At 49.8% G+C, this 19,011-nt stretch overlaps 1 protein-coding gene across 3 annotated transcripts; it reads right to left on the bottom strand.

The window, feature by feature from the left end:
• Nucleotides 1–3,370: 3,370 nt before the first annotated feature.
• SLC7A4 (solute carrier family 7 member 4) lies at nucleotides 3,371–17,873 on the bottom strand. Of its 3 annotated transcripts, none has more exons than XM_079956677.1 (5): nucleotides 17,639–17,873; nucleotides 11,151–12,204; nucleotides 7,496–8,178; nucleotides 6,242–6,350; nucleotides 3,371–4,170 (listed from the first exon to the last, which is right to left on the bottom strand). In XM_079956677.1, exons 2-5 carry the CDS (start codon nucleotides 12,130–12,132, stop codon nucleotides 3,974–3,976), a joined length of 1,971 nt encoding a protein of 656 aa, XP_079812803.1. In that variant the 5' UTR covers nucleotides 12,133–12,204; nucleotides 17,639–17,873; the 3' UTR covers nucleotides 3,371–3,973. The 3 variants fall into 3 exon arrangements, with proteins under 3 accessions (XP_079812803.1, XP_079812804.1, XP_079812802.1); XM_079956678.1 differs by lacking the exon at nucleotides 17,639–17,873 and adding an exon at nucleotides 17,189–17,286; XM_079956676.1 differs by lacking the exon at nucleotides 17,639–17,873 and having other exon boundaries at nucleotides 11,151–12,762.
• Nucleotides 17,874–19,011: the final 1,138 nt, after the last annotated feature.

The raw sequence follows: 19,011 nt of genomic DNA, 5'->3' as shown, positions 1-19,011 counted from the left end.
AAGTGGGGCTGGCAGGGGGTTGTGAAGGGCAGTTGCCGTGCTCAGATTCATGCTAAGCAGTTGAGCAAATACTCAGCCGGTTCTTTGAAGGAGGAGGGCAGCTTCACGAGAGCAGGGAGGCCATCTTGAGATTCCTAAGTAGCCTGCGGCCTGTGCTGTGGCAGGAGGTTTGGCCCTGAGTTAGTGTGTGACCCGGTGGGTGGCAGTATAAACGGTCCTTTTAAGAAGGCTGTGAAAACTTTGCCAGTCTGGTGCCCTCCAGATGTTTGGGACTATAATTCCCATCAGCCTTTGCCAACACGCAGAGGCATACATAGGCTTCCTTGCACCCCCCTCTCTCTGAAAATAAATACATGACATAATTCAGTAATCACAAATGACTCAAAAACTGGGTGTTTTAACAGCACAATCCTATAAATGTCTACTCAAAAGTTAAATCCCACCAAGTTCAATGGGGCTTACTCCCAGGAAAATGGGCACCCTAAATCTGGCAAGCCAGAGGCAGGAACTTTGGAATGGGCACCCTAAATCTGGCAAGCCAGAGGCAGGAACTTTGGACAATACTTTGCTTGCCTTCCTGTTACTTCTGGCAAGGTGCCAGCAGAAAGGCAGTAACTTGGAGGTTGCACCCCCAGTGCACACTTTACTCGGAAACAAGCCCTGTTGAAGTGTCCTGGACCGCTGAGGCATCAGCTGGGGAACCCCCAAGGGAAGAAGGCTCAGGTCCTGGGGAATGGTGATGGGACAACAATGAATGGTCAGAGGGAGAAGACTGGGAAGAGGCAACAGGGCTTGGTGAGAGGAAGAGTCGGTGGCAGAGAGAAGCCCAGAATCGGAGGCAGAAGCTGAAGTGGGTGACGGGGAAAAAGGAGGCCAAGAGGCAGAGATGAGTAAGGCTGGTGAAGAGTCACTGGTGTTTCCTCCTGCTGTGACAAGCTCCCTCCCCACCTTGTCTCCCAGAACCAGAAGAGAGCTGAAACGAGCAGAACAGTGGCAGGCTGCACCCGGGCATAGTCTCTGGTTGCTTGGAAAAAGCTGTAGTGAGGCGGGGACTTTCAATCTCTGCAGCTGATTCATGGGGCCAGGCCTACTGGGGATGAGCTGCTATGCTTATTAGACCCGACACTTGGCCGACTCTGTGAAAATTGTGTTTTGGTTAGTAACAAGTTAACACCGACTTTGCCGGTGCAATTTACAGCCGGCTGGTTCTTTGACATTAAGTCAACGGCCCTTGCTTTCTGCCACAGCGGCACATGCCCCAGAAATTGGTCAAGGCGGGAAAGAAACCAGGGAAAAGCAACTCGGCTGTGCTAAATGAAGAGCCTCGCCTGACATTTCTTAGCCACCACATCAGCTGAAAGTCCCCTCTGGGGGCACGCAGTGGGAGTGGAGGGTGGGACATAGTGTAGAGAGGACAGAGGACCAGGCAGGGGTGTTGTCACGGGGAGCCCCACTGCACAAACTAACCGCCAGCGCTGCCAGGAAGGAGGCTCTGCAGGGCTGCTATGACGGCGTCCAGATTCCTCTGCCAAGGCGGTGAGAGAGATGCCATTTTTGTGCCCTCTGTGCCTGTGCAGTTGGCAGGGACCAACCTGGCCAATCCCTAGGTATGTCCCAACCAGCATGGCTGTGTTGTCTGGGGGCGATGGTAGCGGTCGTCCAAACCAAGCTGGGAGGCACCACATGGGGGGGGGGGATGAGCAAGTGTTTTCCTCACTCAAAATTGAACGCAACAATTCCATTTTTCAGAAAGACTCAGCAGTGCAGCCCCCCTCCAGGTCTAATCAAAAGCAAAACCCCTCAGAGTTCAGTGAAATGTTCTCCCAGTTATCTGCTGCAAGTTATCTGCAGCAACCCCTAAGTTCTGTGCTATGGAATGAATTAAAGACAAACCCGTAAGTGGCCATAGAGGAAGCTCCCTGCTGGATTTGTGCACAAGTTCTTGGCTGTGGCCTTGCCATGAGCCTCACTATTAGCTGGTGGGGCTCTCTAAAATAGGTACAATCAGATGGTTTAGCCACTGCTGCTGCAGAAACCTGCCCCGGAAGAGTCTCTGACATAGAAACAGGGCAGATGGTCTCCCAAGGACAGGTGTCTACTTTATGAACCAGTAGATTCAAGTCACAAGGAAGGAGATTTCAACTAAACTTGAAGAAGAACTTTCTGACGGCAAGAGCTGTTTAACGGTGGTGGATTCTCCTCCCTTGGAGGTTTTTAAGCAGAAGTTGTATGACCATTTGTCATGTGTCATTTAGTTGAGATTTCTGCTTTGCAGGGGGTTGGATTCGATGACCCTCAGGGTCCCTTCCAACTCTACCATTCTATGATTTCACCTTTTTGTAAATAGCCCCTTTCCACTGGAATATTTCCAGAATGAGGAATGGCCACACAGACACTTAACTTTTCTGGTGTGAAAAAAAAATTAAGTGTATGTCCAAGTTCAATTCTGGGAGCTACTAGTATTGTGGGGCATACTTGAGCTGTCACCAATTAAGGTATCGTTTGCCTGGCTGGCACCTGTTCAATCCATGCCACCTTTGAGCTGCTGAGAGGGGAGAGTTGGTTATCGAACACTAAAAGGCAGAAGGGGCTGAGAAATGGTAAGTTGATTTGGTGGAGAAAGTGATAAATCCCTTCCCTTCTTCACCAACCTGGACTTTAACACCTACCCCCAAGCTCTGTTAACTTCCAGACTGGATTACTGCAATGCTGTCTACGTGGGGCTTAGTCAAAAGGCAGCAGTCAGATTACTGGCTGGGGTAATCCATTTAGATCTCCCGCATTTTAAAACAGCTGCACTGGTTGCCAGCTCACTTCTGGACCCAAATCAAGGTGCTGATGTTGGTGTTTAAAGCCCGAAATAACTCAGGCCCAAAATACTGACAGACCACAGTCTTCCCTAGAGACCATCAGGTACTGAGATCTGTAGGGCAGTCCCTCTTGGTAGTTCCTCTGCCCTCAGGGGCTTGGGATGGCGGTGGTCTGGGAGAGGGCCTTCTCTGTGGTGGCCCCTAAACTGGAGAAGTCCCTCCCCACAGAAGTACATCTGGCACCTTCATTGTGCAGCTTTTAGAGGATCTGAAGATGCACCTCTTTACTCTGGCTTTTGACGTGAGGTGTATATTTTTAGGACCCAACTTATAGTTATGGTTGCAAGTTGTTTGAAATTGCTTTTTATGTTGTGTTTTAATGCCGTAAACCACCCTGGGACCTTAGGGTGAAGGGCAGGTTGTCAATCAATCAATCATCATCACCATCAGGCTGTGCCGGCTGGGGATGATGGCAGTTGTGGTCCATGCTTTCTGGCATACACAATCCACCAGGCACCATTGAGAGACAGATGCACTCACAGTGCGAAAATGCCTACTGCCTCGTTCCAGGCAGAGATACCATTTACTCTAGCGTATTTTGTGGTAGGCAAGAGACAGCTTTCCGTCAAAGCAGAGCCAACACAGTCTCGTCTAACGGTCTGGGAATGAGAACTGACCCCTGAAGCTGGCACAGCGGTGCCCCTCCCATCTTGCCCTTTTGTACGAACCCATCAAACAGGAGCCACCCCAAAATAATCTAAACGGGACACCTGGAATGAAGGTTGCAGGCAGCCAGGGCAGCAGCCTGGAGGAAAGAAAAGGGGGGAAACACGTAGATAATGGAATAGTACAAAGACAGCCCGCCCCCCGTCCACTGAAGGTTGAGATGGGCTGTCTGCAGATCAGCTCTCGGTTCCAAGCTGGAGGGCAGGATAGACTGGGCAGTTTTCAATGGCAAGATGGGTCCAGCTTTCCAGAGCAGAAACACAGACCAAGCAGGAAAGCAGAAGCAGTGGGTCTCTGCTCAATAGCATTCCCAGAGTCTTCCTGGCTGAATCAGACGAGGGCTCCTCTTCTTTCTGCCCAAACACTGGAGAGTGGTGGGTGGGCTGGGGGGGGGGTGGTCAAAGGGAAGGGTCTCCTCCAAGTTAGGCCTCTCCGCATCACCTCTTGGCTTCGTCCTCGCCTGCCATTTCCTCCAATCCCTGAGAGTGCTGAGTGCTGGGCTGCACAGCCTGGACTGTCTCTTCCAGGCTGCCGCTTGGGAAAACCACGTAGCGGGCACAGACCGAGTGTGCCGTGGGCTCCCGTAGGTTCTCTTTGCTGTGCCAGATGCCGTAACCAAAATAAACCAGCAAACCTGTAGGCGAACGCACAAAGAGACGGATCAGCAGCCTCAACCCCCAAACCCAGCACCAGAGCCCAGAATGGTGGCATGCATTAAGACCAACCTTCCCCAACCTGGTGCCCTCCTCGGGTGGTTTGGATTACAACTCCCCATCAGCCCCAGCCAGCTGGCACAGACTTTCATTGGTCCCCCTTGTTTCCTGGCAGATGGGAAAAGGGCAGACTCTGCTTTTTCTACATGCAGGCTTTTGGTGAAATATGATGGGCTGCTTTAGGTAAAGGTAAAGGGACCCCTGACCATTAGGTCTAGTTGTGACCGACTCTGGGGTTGCAGCGCTCATCTCGCTTTATTGGCCGAGGGAGCCAGCGCACAGCTTCCGGGTCATGTGGCCAGCATGACTAAGCCGCTTCTGGCGAACCAGAGCAGCGCACTGAAACGCCGTTTACCTTCCCGCCAGAGTGGTACCTATTTATCTACTTGAATTTTGACGTGCTTTCAAACTGCTAGGTTGGCAGGAGCAGGGACCGAGCAACGGGAGCTCACCCCATCATGGGGATTCTAACCGCCGACCTTCTAATCGGCAAGTCCTAGGCTCTGTGGTTTAACCCACAGCGCCACCCACATCCCTTGATCGGCTGCTTTATATGTTACTAATTTCCGATTTGATCTTAGTTAATGATTATCTTGCTGGTGTTGATTTCCTTGTGAGGTTGTGTGATTTTCAATACCTTGCAGAGAAATTGTTATTCTACTGTTTCGTTTTTGACTTTTTGCACTGTAGGGAGAAAGGAGTCTAACAAATTTGATAAATGATAATTCAAATAACATCTGAAGGGCACCACTTTGGCTAACCCCCAGTTGCAATGCTTAGATCCAGCTCCACCTGCCATTATACATATGTCAAGGACCGCCTATCTCCAGATGAACCAACCCGGACTCTGTGATTATCATCTGAGGCCCTTCTTCATGTGCTCCTTCGTTACATATTTTTAGGTGCCAGGCAAAAACATTCCTCTTCTCCCAGGCCTTTGGCTAATTAAACAATCTATGGCCTTTTAAACTGTGTGTGTGGATTATGGTTTTTTATAATTACTATAACTCCCATTAGCCGTAGCATGATACAACTGCTGACTGAGGGTAAGGAGAATTGCAGTCCAAACCATCTGGAGGGCCCCAGGTTGGGAAGACTGCTTTAGACATTAGGGGTGGGCAAATCTGTCAAATCTGATTTCTCCTTTTCCCAGCCTTAAATTCAGTAGTTCCCCACCTTCCCATAGTGGTCTGCAATTTATTTATTTTTTAAGTCCTCATGAACATTCATCGGCATTTGGGTTTGAATTTCTTCTTATGCACAAATGTTCTCAAAGCCATTTCCCCCAATGGAATGGATTTTTGTCTGCTATCCTCTTTAATTACAGGGGTACCAAGTAGAGGGGGGAACCCCCACAAATTTTCAATGAAAAGGTCGGGGTCCCCAAAGTTGATGGGCATTGCCATTCAAATGGTGTGTGTGCGCCATGTGATGTGATCAATTATGTGGTGTAGGGCTTACCTGCCCCCCAATATTTTATTCAAGTTGGTGTTAGGATATAGTTCCGTTCCACCTTAAAAGGGTACAGGCATGACTGTTGTGTGTCACATGCCTGTTTACTTCCAGCGCTTGCTGGGAACTTCGGTTTGTATATAGCTTTTGTATTGCTGCTGTTTTGCTGGAGACGAAGGGAAGCAGACATGTTTTTTCCTTTGTTCCTGCTGCTGAATAAAATGCTGTAATATACTGCTTACACATGGCTCTGTCAGCCTCTTCTGGTGTGAGAAGATTTACACACTCTGCTGATAGAGTGTGCACGGGTCTCTAAATATATCTGAGACTCGTGTCGCTGATTGATGCCATTCCAAGGGAGACCGGTGATCGTCTGGTTGCCTGATGCCCCAGGCAGTATCCCAACAGTTGGCACCCCTGATTACAGTAATTATATTCATTTTTAGGCACGTTTCACCCCAATATATGCACTTTCCTTCCACATTACTTCTCCCGATTTTTCTCCTTGCTCTTGGGTGTGCACCCGATCCCCAAACTCACCCACAAGCAGCCACACAGAAAACCGGATCCAGGTCATGTAGTTGAGTTTCAGCATGAGGTAGACATTGATGAAAATGCTCAGTGCTGGAGTCAGTGGTACCAGAGGGAGCTGAAGAAAAAGAAGACCCAGAGAATTGAGAGCAGGAAAACGGGAGGATGCACTTAGCAGTCTTTTCCAGCAGGGCTGATTGAAAAAAACATGGGGTGGGACAAATGTCATCCCTTACATGGGCGGGTTAACCTTCTCTTAAGACTCTTTGCACCCCTTGTTCTCTGAATGTCCATTGATAACCGGTGGCCAGTGGTATAGCATGGTTTGTTGGTGCCCGAGGTGGGATGAAAAGGAATTTGAAAACATCCCTGTTTATCCAGCTGTTGGGGGCTGAAGAATACTGTTCCTGGCAATCCTAAGATTTTTGGAAGGGAAGAATGTATTTAACTACTATTAGATGTTTTAAATTGCCCTTGTTTTTAGAGCATTTTAAGTGTTTTAGAATTTTTATTCTTTGTTCTTGTTTTTAATCTGTGTAACTGATCGCTTCCCTGGGGCTCCTTTCAGAGAAAGGACAGGGTGTAAATTTAATTATTATTGTTGTTATTAATAATAATAATAATAATAATAATAATAATAATTCCTGTCTGGAGAACTAACATTGCAAAATTCAAAGATGTGCAAATTTTGACAGCAAGCTGTTTTTCGGTTAGTGTACAATACCATCACATCTCCCGTTTATCTAACTTGTGCGATTTCAACCGTATGCAGCTGGAGGCCAGCTAATTAAGACGGAGCAAGTTAAACCTAAGCAAGGCAAGCAGCTTAAAAGCTCTTTTTTTTTGCACTGTACCCGCTTGGAGATACCTGTCATCTCAAGAGTTTTTAAGCTCTCTGCTTTTCTCTCTGGGCAAGGCCCGCTCAGTGTGCCAGCTCTGGGAATATGGACAATACTGTTTTATTTGGAGGGTGGGGTTGTTTTAAATCATTGTTGAATGTTACATGTTAATTTAGATTTTTGTACGTGTGGGCTGGAGTATTGTCTAGGGGCTTTTGTTGGGGAGGGTATCGTTCATTAGTGTGTATACAATAGCATTGTTAATCGTTTTGATTATTTTTATTATGTATTTTGTGCTCCGTATATTGCAACTTTGTGTTGTGAACCGCCCTGAGATCTACAGGTATAGGGCAGTATACAGTTAATAATAATAATAATAATAATAATAAATGCAAACAGTGTTAAATCTCTCCCCCATCTCTACCTGGAATGTCTGGGTGCTTTGCTGCTGCTGATGAATGCTGATGAGGACCACACTGAACACAAAGGCTAGGCTGAAGAGGAGGACCAGCAAGGCAAAGCTCCAAGTCGGGAGGTGGAGTTGGTTCTGCCCAAATACCAGGATGGAGGATAAGCAGATTGCTGACACCATGAGGATGATCACGGCCACCGTGACCACTTCGCCGGGGTCGAAGTCTGCCAGGAAGCCTAGGTAGGGTTCAAAAAAGGCCTTCATCTGCCCCCCTTCTCGCCTGCTTTTTGACTTCTCCTTGTCCACCAGGTGGAGCTTATCTGAGAAAGACTCGTATTCCTTGGGTTCCGTGGCGTCGATGCTCTCGGTGTACGCCGGGGCAGAAGCCTCACTCCTGGCGGATGTGTTGGAAGCTTCCTCCGTCTTGACCCGCTGGAAGCGCAGAATGATCACGCTGGCAGCCACAAATGTGTAGGCCAAGAGGGTGCCGATGGACAGGAACTGAACCAAAGCCTCCAGGTCCAGGCTGAGGGCCAGGAGAGACATGAGGACGCCAAAGACCACAATGGCCACCACGGGGACCTGCGTCCGGGGGTGGACACGTGAGAAGACCTTGAAGAAGAGCCCGTCCTCTGCCATGGCGTAAACGATGCGAGGGAGAGAGAAGAGGTTGCTGAGGAGGACGGTGTTCATGGCTGGAGAGAGAGAGAGAAAAGGCAGGTGAACCAGAGAGATGCCAGCCACAAGGCATGCAGTCCCTGCTAAAGCTTGCTGGAGGAGCAGGACAGCCCTGGGCAGGCCCAGACAGAGGGAGGGGGCCATATGGGCTACTTGGCCCAGGCCTCCAATTCCAAACGGGGCCTCGGTCAGCATATTCACTTAAAATAATCCTTTTCCCTATGCATTTTTTAAAAGCACTACAGTGGTACCTCGGGTTACATACGCTTCAGGTTACAGACTCCGCTAACCCAGAAACAGTGCTTCAGGTTAAGAACTTTGCTTCAGGATGAGAACAGAAATTATGCTCCGGCAACGCGGCGGCAGCAGGAGGCCCCATTAGCTAAAGTGGTGCTTCAGGTTAAGAACAGTTTCAGGTTAAGAACGGACCTCCAGAACGAATTAAGTACTTAACCCGAGGTACTACTGTATTGTATATCTATATTTTCCATTTTGTCTTTATATGCAGATACGGTTCAAGCCTTGAAATAAAATTATTTGTCAGCATAACTTTTGTGAAAATTATTTATATACTTACTTATTTATAAGACTTCAGTTATCCCCATGGTAAAAAAAGGGGGGGCACATTATCTACCTGGCCCGGGCCTCTGCCTAGCTCTGCAAGGTCCTGGCCCTGGAGGGATGGAGTAGGGAAAGCAGAAGATGAAGCCAAAACAGAGGAGTCACCCCATCCCTTAATGTAGCCAGGTAGCACCTTAGACCCATAAAGGCAAAAGGCATCCATAGGTCACAGCAGCCATCATGTTAGGTCACCCAGTGAGCCAAGACAACAACAACAACTATTATTATTATCTGCTGTCGCTCGAGGCTCAGGTGGCCTCAGTGGCCCACAATGCCTTCCATCAGCTTTGGCTGGTGGCCCAGCTACACCCCTATCTGGACAGGGATAGCCTAACTACTGTTGTCTATGCTCTGGTAACCTCAAGGTTAGATTACTGCAATGCGTTATATGTAGGGCTGCCTCTGAAGACGGTTCGGAAGCTTCAGCTGGTGCAGAATTCAGTGCCAGGTTGCTCATTGGGGCAAGATGGTTTGAGCATATTACACCTATCCTGCTCTTGCTATGGCTACCAATTAGTTTCCAGGCCCAATTCAAAGTGCTAGTTTTGACCTATAAAGCCTTGAATGGCTCAGGACCACAATACCTCAAGGACTGCCTCTTCCCATATGAACCTACCCAGACCCTTTAGGCGCCAGGCAAAAAAGTTCCTTTTTAACCAGGCCTTTGGTTGATTTGATTGACATCCTATGCCCTTTTAAAATGTGTGCGGGTGTGTGTGTTGGGGGGTGTTATTGGATTGTTGTTTTTATTTTGATTATATATTTTGTAGTTTTATATTTTGATTTTGCTTTGTGAACCACCCTGAGACCGCCAGGTATAGGGTGGTATATAATTAATTAATTAATAATAATAATAATAATAATAATAATAATAAACACCTATTTGACTGGGTTGCCCCAGCCACTCTAGGCAGCTTCCAGCAAAATATAAAAACACCATAGAATATCAAACATTAAAAACTTCCCGATATAGGACTGCTTTCAGATGTCTTCTAAAAGTTGTATTCATCTCCTTGACATCTGATTGGAAGGTGTTCCACAGGGCAGGCATCACTACGTAGAAGGCCCTCTGCCTGGTTCCCTGTAACCTCACTTCTCGCAGTGAGGGAACTGCCAGAAGGCCCTTGGAGTGGGACTTTGGTGTCCAGGCTGAATGATGGGGGTGGAGACGCTCCTTCTTCAGGTATACTGGGCCAGTCATTGCCTCTTACAGCTTAACTTACCTCCCGGGGTTATTGTGGGAAGAGGGAGTGGCTGTTAAACCACTCTGGGAAGTGCAGCTCTGTGAGGGGACTAAGGGTCTCCTCAGCATTCTGAAGTTCTATGATGGAAGCTACAGTAACCTTACTCTTTGCTTTCAGCCTACTCAGATTAAAGAACTTTCCATCTGTTCAATATATGATCTCTACTCCCTATGACAAAGTATAGGATCATGCCAATGAAAATTACTAATGCCAGTGAACTGGAAGAAGCAAAGATCACCAGTATCAAAGCAACGATTCTTCAACATCAACTTTGTTGGACTGGTCATGTTGTTCAGATGCCTAATTATCGTCTTCCAAAGCAATTACTCTATTCCCAACTTAAAAATGGAAAGCGTAATGCTGGTGGTCAGCAAAAGAGGTTCAAAGACTCAAATCTTTAAAAAGGTAGTATAAACACCGACAATTGGGAAACACTTGCCTGCGAGCACTCCAATTGGAGAACAGCCTTTACCAAAGGTGTCTTGGAGTTTGAAGACACTTGAACTCAGAACGAAAGGAACGTGCTAAGAGGAAGGCACATTGGGCAAACCCTCACCATGGTCAACTCCCGCTGTGTCCCCACTGTGGAAGGAAGTGTGGATCCAGAACTGGCTTCCACAGTCACTTACGGACTCACTGTTAAAACCGTGTTCATGGAAGACAATCTTACTCGGCTACGAGTGATCGCCAAAAAAGAAGAGGGGTTCTCCTAACAATTCTCAGTCCCCTTAACAAACAAAAGCTCCCAGAATGTTTTGGGGGGAAGCTATGTTCATTTAACGGGGTATGATTCTCTACGTGTGGCATGATTCTGCTGTCTCCCAGGCCAAAGCCTCCACCAGCCCTGCTCTGGACCCTTCTTAAGTGCTTTTATCTGGCTGGAATGTCTTCCAAAACGGCGTCAAACCCTTCTTGCTGGATGGAGAGAGCAGAAATCTAGCCTCCTGGGGACAGGGGACAGTTCTGTCCATTCCTCCACCCACTTTTGCCTCCGGCCCTGCCCACCAGTGTGTGCGGCCCCTGGAAAGTCGCACACGAGGGAATGCCGCCCTCAGGCTGAAAGACAGCTCCCTCATCCCTGGTTTAGAAAGAGCCCACATCCAGGAAATGCAGCTCTGACTCACCGCAGATGGACCCGGCAGCCACGATGAAGCCAGCCCAGGAATAGCCCCTCTGGTAAAAGGCGTCGGCCAGCGCCGAGTCAGGATTCAAAGAGTGCCAGGGCACCATGAGCGTCAGCACCATGGAAACCAGGATGTAGGCTCCCGTGGCGAGGCTCAGTGAGATAGCAATGGCTCTTGGGATGGCCCTCTGTGGGTTGCGGGCCTCCTCGCTGCATGTGGCGATGACATCGAAGCCCACGAAGGCGTAAAAGCAGGTGGCCGAGCCGGCCATGATCCCCGAGACGCCGTACGGAGCGAACCCTCCTTCGGCGGCCCCCCAGTTTTGAGGCCGGGCCAGGACGAAGCCCATGATGAGGATGAAAAGGATGACCCCCATGCTGATGGCAGAGAAGACGTGGTTGAGCCAGGAGGAGACGCGGGCGCCGAAGGAGATGAAGGCCGTGGCCACAAGGAGGATGCCAAAGGCCAAGAAATCTGGGTAATGGGCCAAGAAGGGGATGTGCCAGCTGCCTACATGAGTCTCTGTGAAGTTCTTGATCCGATGGTCAAAGATAGCATCCAGGTAGCCGCTCCAGGCCCTGGCCACAGCCGCTCCACCTATCATGTACTCCAAGATGACATTCCACCCAATCAGGAAGGCCCAGATCTCGCCTACGGAGACATAGGTGAACATGTAGGCCGAGCCTGTCTTGGGCACGTGAGCGCCAAACTCAGCATAGCAGAGGGCAGCCAGCAGCGAGGCAATGCCAGCGATGATGAAGGACACGACGATGGCCGGCCCAGCCGTCTCCTTGGCCACTGTGCCCGTGAGGACGTAGAGGCCGGAGCCCACCATGGCACCGATGCCAAGGAGCGCCAAGTCGACGGTGGTGAGGCAGCGGTTGAAGGACGTCTCCATCATGTCGTCCTCCAGGGTCTTGACCCGGTTGAGCTTCTGGCAGAAGCGGGCCAGGTCCGCCGAGCGAGGGAGGCGGGTCACCATCTTGCCGCCAAGGACGGAGGGCCGTTTCCTCCACTCAAAGGTTCGGGGGGAAGGCAGAAGCGTCTCCGACTCCTGGGCAAAAGTGAGGAAGGAAAGGGTGGTGAAATCAGAGGTGCTCATCAGGGCTTTGTGCTTGACCAGCCTAGAAGCCAGCTGGGGTGGAGGTTGGAAGCTGAATGGGAGCAAACCAAGGGCACTGTGCCTAAGTTCCTGCAGAACAGGTTTGGCTTTTTAAAATATCCTGTTTGATGGGCTAGAGTGTTCCTGTGCGGAAAGTTTTTCTTCCAAGCTGGTTGTGTGAGGCCCTGGGGGAAGGGGGAGATTGGAGAAAGAGCCCAGCACACATAGGCCTTCAGTGTAGAAACTCATTTTCACTATCATAGCTTGCCTTCAGCATGCAGGAATAAAAGCACAACAGACCCTCTGCCATTGCACACTTATACTCTTGTGTGCTGCCCGATATTCTGTACCGTGGAATACTTTTTTCCCTTTTCTCTTTACCTGCTCTGTAACAACCTGTCTTGCACTGGCTGTTAAATTTTAATTTTTAAAGGAAATATTAGCAGTTTTTAGGAATGCACACAGCCTTGGAAGCCTTTCCAATCACGGCTTGGTATTTTGATATGAGGATGCATCTCTCTCTCACACACACCCTCCAAGACATTTAAGTCCTAGAGGCTGAAGGTCCATAGCTTGGTGACAGAACCTGTGTCTTGCAAGCAGAAGGCCCCAGGTGGCAGCAATCCCTAATGGCAGTATCTGCAGGTAATGCTTGGAACGTTCCCTGACTGAAACCCCGGAGAGCAGCTGCCAGTCAGAGTAAGAAACACTGTGCTAGATGGACCTATGATTCTATGACCAATGGCCTGACTCAGCATAAGGAATCAAAAGCCAGATCACAGACAGAACCCAATAAAAAGGGATAGCAATATAAGCAAGTACATGAGAAGCCAAGGCCACTGTATAAATGGCAGAGCAATTCTCCAAACAATAAAGAACACTCATTGTTTTGTACTTCTTCAAATGTCAATCGCAGAAAGTGCATGGGTGGTGGATATTAACCCTTTACTGCCTCCATTTTTGTTCCTGGATTCCCCCCTCCCCCTTCCTTTCAAGGGAACAGCATCGGATTGAATTTCTGTCCTGCGCTTCTGTGCATCTGAGCATAAACAGGAAGGTTATAACTCTCATTGCACTGTGGTCCAAAATGGAAGAATTCTTCATTCATAGATGAGGGGCAAATGTATTTAAAAGGCTATAATTCAGTAGCAGAGCATCTCCGGGTAGGGCTGGGAGAGAAACTTTCCTAAAGCTCCTGCCAGTCCGTGCAGGCATTGCCAAGCTAGGTGGGCCCACGGTTCTGACTCAGTAGAAGACTGCTTCCTATATTCCTGTGAAGCTTACAGAATAGCACGGACACAACCATACACACTTAACACTGTTTTGTTTTTTTCCAAAAGACTGACACAAAAGGCAAGGTCGTCATCCAAAGAAAGCTGTTGACCTGGGATTGGGGCCAGAAGATTGGAGACTGCCCCTTGGTAACTGGGGACCAGTTTGCCTGAAGAAGGAAAACTCTTTCCGGAGGGAAGAATCCTCAGTAATTATTGTGGGTTATTTAAAATGCAGTAAAACCATTCATGTTTTGCTAGATAGGCACATGATAAGGAGCCGAAGCTGACAGTGCTTTTATGCAAGTTTGCTGGAGAGAACTCTGCGAGAGACACTTCCACAGTGCCCTGACAGGGGGTGGGCATTTCTATATATTCGATGTGGGTGGCGCTGTGGTCTAAACCACAGAGCCTAGTGCTTGCTGATCAGAAGGTTGGCGGTTCGAATCCCCGTGACGGGGTGAGCTCCTGTTGCTTGCTCCCAACTCCTGCCAACCTAGCAGTTCGAAAGCATGTCAAAGTACAAGTAGATAAATAGGTACCACTCCGGCGGGAAGGTAAATGGCATTTCCGTGCGCTGCTCTGGTTTTGCCAGAAGTGGCTTAGTCATGCTGGCCACATGACCCGGAAACTGTCTGCAGACAAACGCCGGCTCCCTTGGCCTATTGAGCGAGATGAGTGCTGCAACCCCAGAGTTGTCCACGACTGGACCAAATGGTCAGGGGTACATTTACCTTTACCTGCCGGGGTATGTCCTCTTTTCCATTTCTTTCCATCTCTTTCCATCTTTTCCCACCATGCCAGCAATGTGAGAGCAATGTGAGAGCACCACATTTTGAGCTTGACTTAAGTATGCCTTTGTAACCAAATTACCATTTTAAGCCTCCTGAATCTGTTACTCTTCTGAGTGAGTAAAAGTTATATTTTACATTTTACGAGACTGTGTGATTATTGTTTGAGGGATGTGGGGAGGGGGAAATACCAGGAGAGTCCACTCTGCCTTAAAGCACTCTGGATTACTTAAACTGAAAAGCTAAATCTAGACTATCTAAGCTTCCATTCAAGCTACAAAGGGGCGGCACTCTGCTGAAATTGCACATGTGAAGGAAGGAAGGATAATACCTAATAAATATATCCTCTCCTAGCATCTATTCCTATCTCAACAATAATAGCAACTTGGGTGGGTGGGGCTGCAGGGATGTCAACAAAACAGGCATGAAGAAGACCGGATGCAGCAGAAGGGGAATAACAACAACTCCGTGGAAAAGGGGTGGGAAGCTCACAAGAAAAAGAGAAAATATAAAATTGTGTTTTGACTGCATATGTTAAAAATGTTGAAACTGAATAAAATATATATTTTTAAAAAGCAGGCATGTGGGTATTATGTGCTGGGGGGGTGTCATTTAGGGAATCACTGAAATAGAGTTGGAAGGGACCCGCAATGGATTAAATGTTGCCACCTGCCCACCTATTAGACTACATGTGTTTATTTCTCAGGAGAAGCAAGCATATTTCTTGGATTATAGGTTCTGTGTATCTACGTGTATATTTATACACATCAAAATGCTCTTGAAATTGACTCTTTTTACAGCTGAATATTGAATCTATCTCCCCCCACCCTATATTCTTGTATTCTGCAAACTGTGAATTCCCTCCTCCCCACTGAAAAGGTCGGCCCCTGCCTCAAATCCCCACACTTAGGCACAGCGGCGTAGCGTGGGTTGTCAGCACCCGGGGCAAGGCAAGTAATTTGCGCCCCTAACCCCTAACCTGCCGCCGCTGCCAGCTTCTTCTTGCTGCTGCCTGGGCTGGGGTATTTACGGTAAGGTAGCCACGGTGGCGGCGGCAGGTCCGTGTCAGGTGATCTGAGGCGAGTTGCCGCTGGCGCTGCCACCCAAACGATGCCGCTTGCCCGGAGGAGGAGGAGGGCAGAGAGGCGAGGAAAATGCAACATGGCCCTGCAGCTGCAGCGGTGGCGGCGGGGCTGTGAGGAGGGGTTGCCTGGCGCGCCCTCCGCGGCCCTGACACGCAGGGACCGCGGCGAGCGCTGAGAGCCGCTGCCTGCCGGACGCCTTCAGCCCGGACGCGCGCACAGCTCGTCGGTTCCACGAGACATGGGGCTCTGCTAGCGCCTGCGCCCGAGGCTCTTCGGCGACTCCGGAGGCGGCGAGCCCCCCCCCAGATGTTGCGCCCGGTGCGGCCAGCCCCCCCCTGCACCCCCACGCTATGCCACTGCTTAGGCATATGTTCACAAAAACAACAGCAACAAAACAACAATAACAACAAAAACCCTCTGGGAAAATATGTCCATGGCCTCGATGGCAAAAGAGTCCAGCCCTGAGTCAAAGGGGTGTGTGTGTGTGTGTGTGTGTGTGTGTGTGTGTGTTTTACATATCCCCAAGGGACCCCTCTGACATGCAGGGCACAATCTATGTCACATTAGTTTGACCCTAGATCTAAAATGGCCCCTCTCCCCCTCCTCGCTCCCTGCCCCAAAGGTGATGACTGGTGACCACTGGGATTGGTAGGGCGGAAGGCAGGGAGCCCAACATTAGGGGGCACCAGAGCCAATGACAGACAGAGCCAACTCAGGCTAGTTTCCTCCCCCCCCCTTTCTGCCTGCTGAGTTCTACAAAGGCAACAGGAAAGACTAAGGAGCTGACAGGAGGTGCTGGCACTCCTTGGACTGGATGGCACTAAGAAGGCAGGCAGGTGAGAGGGCAGGCTGAGCTTTGTGGGTCAGTGCCCCCCTTTTGCCCTAATGAACTGGAAACAGGGGCGGGGAGAGGTGCTGGAGCTCAGAGCTGCCTCGAGTTTATGCCTTCCTTCCCCAGAAACCCCTGACTTTGACCCCAGTGCACAGAGGGGTGTCAGCTCTTCAAGCTGACAGGACAGGAGCGGAACTCTGCCCATGCTCCGATGCACCGCTTTTGCCACACCTCCCAGAAAACGGGGGCTTGTTTTGGATCACAATTTCAGGGCGGTGGACAGAAACGTCTCCGCTGGCGGTGGAAGTCAGTGGCAGAGATGGGCGTTTTGGGTAACCAACTGTGAGTATGGGAGGAGGAAGGAAAGCAAGCGGCTAAGAAGACTGATGTTGAAATTAAAACACAAGTGAAGTCACACAGGAAGCCTTAGACAGAGTCAGACCATCGGTCCATCCGGTTCAGTATTCCATACACTGGTTGGCAGCAGCCCTCCAAAGTTTCAGGTAGATTCTCCACCATCTTTACCTGGGAATTGAACCTGCAACCATCTGCGGGCAAATCTGGGGCTCTGGCCCAGTGTTATTTTCCCCATTGAAGACAACCCCCCCCCCCAATCCAATTTGAACCACAAGATTCCCCCTTTCTATTTTTTTGCCCTTGGGACAAAATACCTGTTCCCGTCCCCCAAATATTAAAGACAGGAGGAGGAGGCCGCTTCGGCTCAGCACTTGCCCCACCCTGGACAGCTCCCCGCTCTCCCGAAAACAGAGCAGCGCCTGGGTTAGTGGAAGCACCTGGGCGGACGCTCAGCCGATCCCAAAAAAGGCACCCGGGGTTAGACACCCCGAGGCAGGTGCTGGAGGTTAGGCTCCCGGAGGCGGACGCGGGCTGATGGCGCTGCCCTGCGGGAGCCTCCGCCCAGTCCCGGGCCCTGCTGCTGCCTCTGCCTCTCCTCACCTGTCAGGCTGGCGGATGCAGGCGCACCTGGCGCCGGCCGGGCAGCAGGTGGGACCCTCCGAGATGGGGATCGCCCTGCAGAGCCGTCCCGGGTCGTCGTCCACCCCCCGGTTTCTGCTCACCTGCTCCACTCGCTGCACCCGGCGAAGGCCTTTCCTGCTCGGCGGCAGCGGCGCCGCTGCGTCACGGCCTTATTTGTTCTCCAGGAGAGGAGGGAGGGAGTTGCTTTTAATCCGCCCCCCCCCTCCCGCCGCCACCGGCACCAGCTGCCCAGGCGAGCCCGGATGGGGCTCAAAGGAAGGAGGTGGGTGGGGGGAGATGCTCTGAAGTAGCCTAGGTATTGGGGAAGGGGGTGCTCTGCAAAGGGAGGGGGGAGATCCTTCAGGGCGGGGCTCTCTGCAAAGGGTGCCCATCCCACTCCAGCCCCCAAACCAAGGACAAACTCCCTACCTGCGGTTGCCACTTTGCCCCGGGGATTCTTGTTTGCAGATTAAATGGCAGAAATCCAACCGGTGCAGCTTTCTCTCGCCCGCTCCCCTGGGTAATGGCGTGGGAGGGGAGGTGGGGGAACCAGACGCTGTGTTTTTGAAACAGCCTTCTTGGTTATAATCCTGATCTCACTGCCTGGGGAGTAAGCCCCATTGAATTCACTAGGCCTTAACCTCTGATTAAGGTTACCAGATTTTTTTCAATAATTCCTGGGACACTTTTCAACATCAATGGATTTTGTATGGGGGCTGTTGTAAATCCAGGGGCTGGCCCCAGCAGGGACATCTGGTAACCAAGGGTTAAGACTGTCTATGGGAAGTGTGTGAGGTGCATGGATTCCTTTAAACATGCTCTGGCAAAATGGACTCTGGCATGGCTACTCAGGAGTAAGCCCTGCTGTGTTCAGGTAAGCCCAGAGCCTCAGCCTTCCTTTTTCCCAATCCCCACCAATGTTTGGGAGATGGGATGGTGGATTGCCTCCCCCCCCCCCGGCAAGATGGCTTTTAAAGCAGCTTTTAGGGTAGCCTTTGACAACCAACCTGGTCTCCTCAATGTTTGGGTGACTGCAACTGCCATCACAAGGGAGTTGTAGTCCAAAATGTCTGGAGGCCACCAGGCTGGCAAAGGTTTGCTTGGCAAACTGATGCTTTTTGGCTGATCAGTGCTACCTGGTTTGCTCTGTTGTGAATTTTGTTTGGAAACAAATGTACAACTTGATAAATTTGTATACTGGATTAAGACCTATTTGGAGATAGTATGAGGACTTGCTGAATGAACTTTGCATTGGTGTGGTCTCTACAATTTGATGTTTATTTTTAAAACATTTATATATGCCTATTGATTGTTGGCTAGGGAATATTTTCCTTTTGTCTGTGTAATTCCCCCCCCCCCCCACTTCCTCAAATTAGACAATTTCATGGAAGTGGATCTATCAATGTATATTAGTCATAATTAAATGGTGCCCCCACATTCAAAGGCAGTCTATCTCACAATGTAGGCTGCAAACGGGGGGAGATCTTCTTCACATCCCACCTGTGAGCTCCCCAGAGGAACCCCAAAAAACTGGATGAGACTAAGTTGTTCTGTTACCTACCCTGGCACAAAGGAAACAATTCTTCTATTTATCGATTTGCTTAGCCAAATAATTCTCTTAAGTGGTACAGAACCAAAACTGTAGATAAAGCATGGATAAGATTTACCAAACATCCCTGGCAATAGACCGGGCAGAGGGCCTTCTTGGTAGTGGCACCTGCCCTGTGGAACACCCTCCCATCAGAGGTCAAGGAAATAAACAACTATCTGACTTTTAGAAGATATCTGAAGGCAGCCCTGTA

This window comes from Podarcis cretensis (genome assembly GCF_951804945.1).
Source record: "Podarcis cretensis genome assembly, chromosome: 16".
Taxonomy (NCBI): domain Eukaryota; kingdom Metazoa; phylum Chordata; class Lepidosauria; order Squamata; family Lacertidae; genus Podarcis; species Podarcis cretensis.
This window is presented reverse-complemented; position numbering and strand designations above follow the sequence as displayed.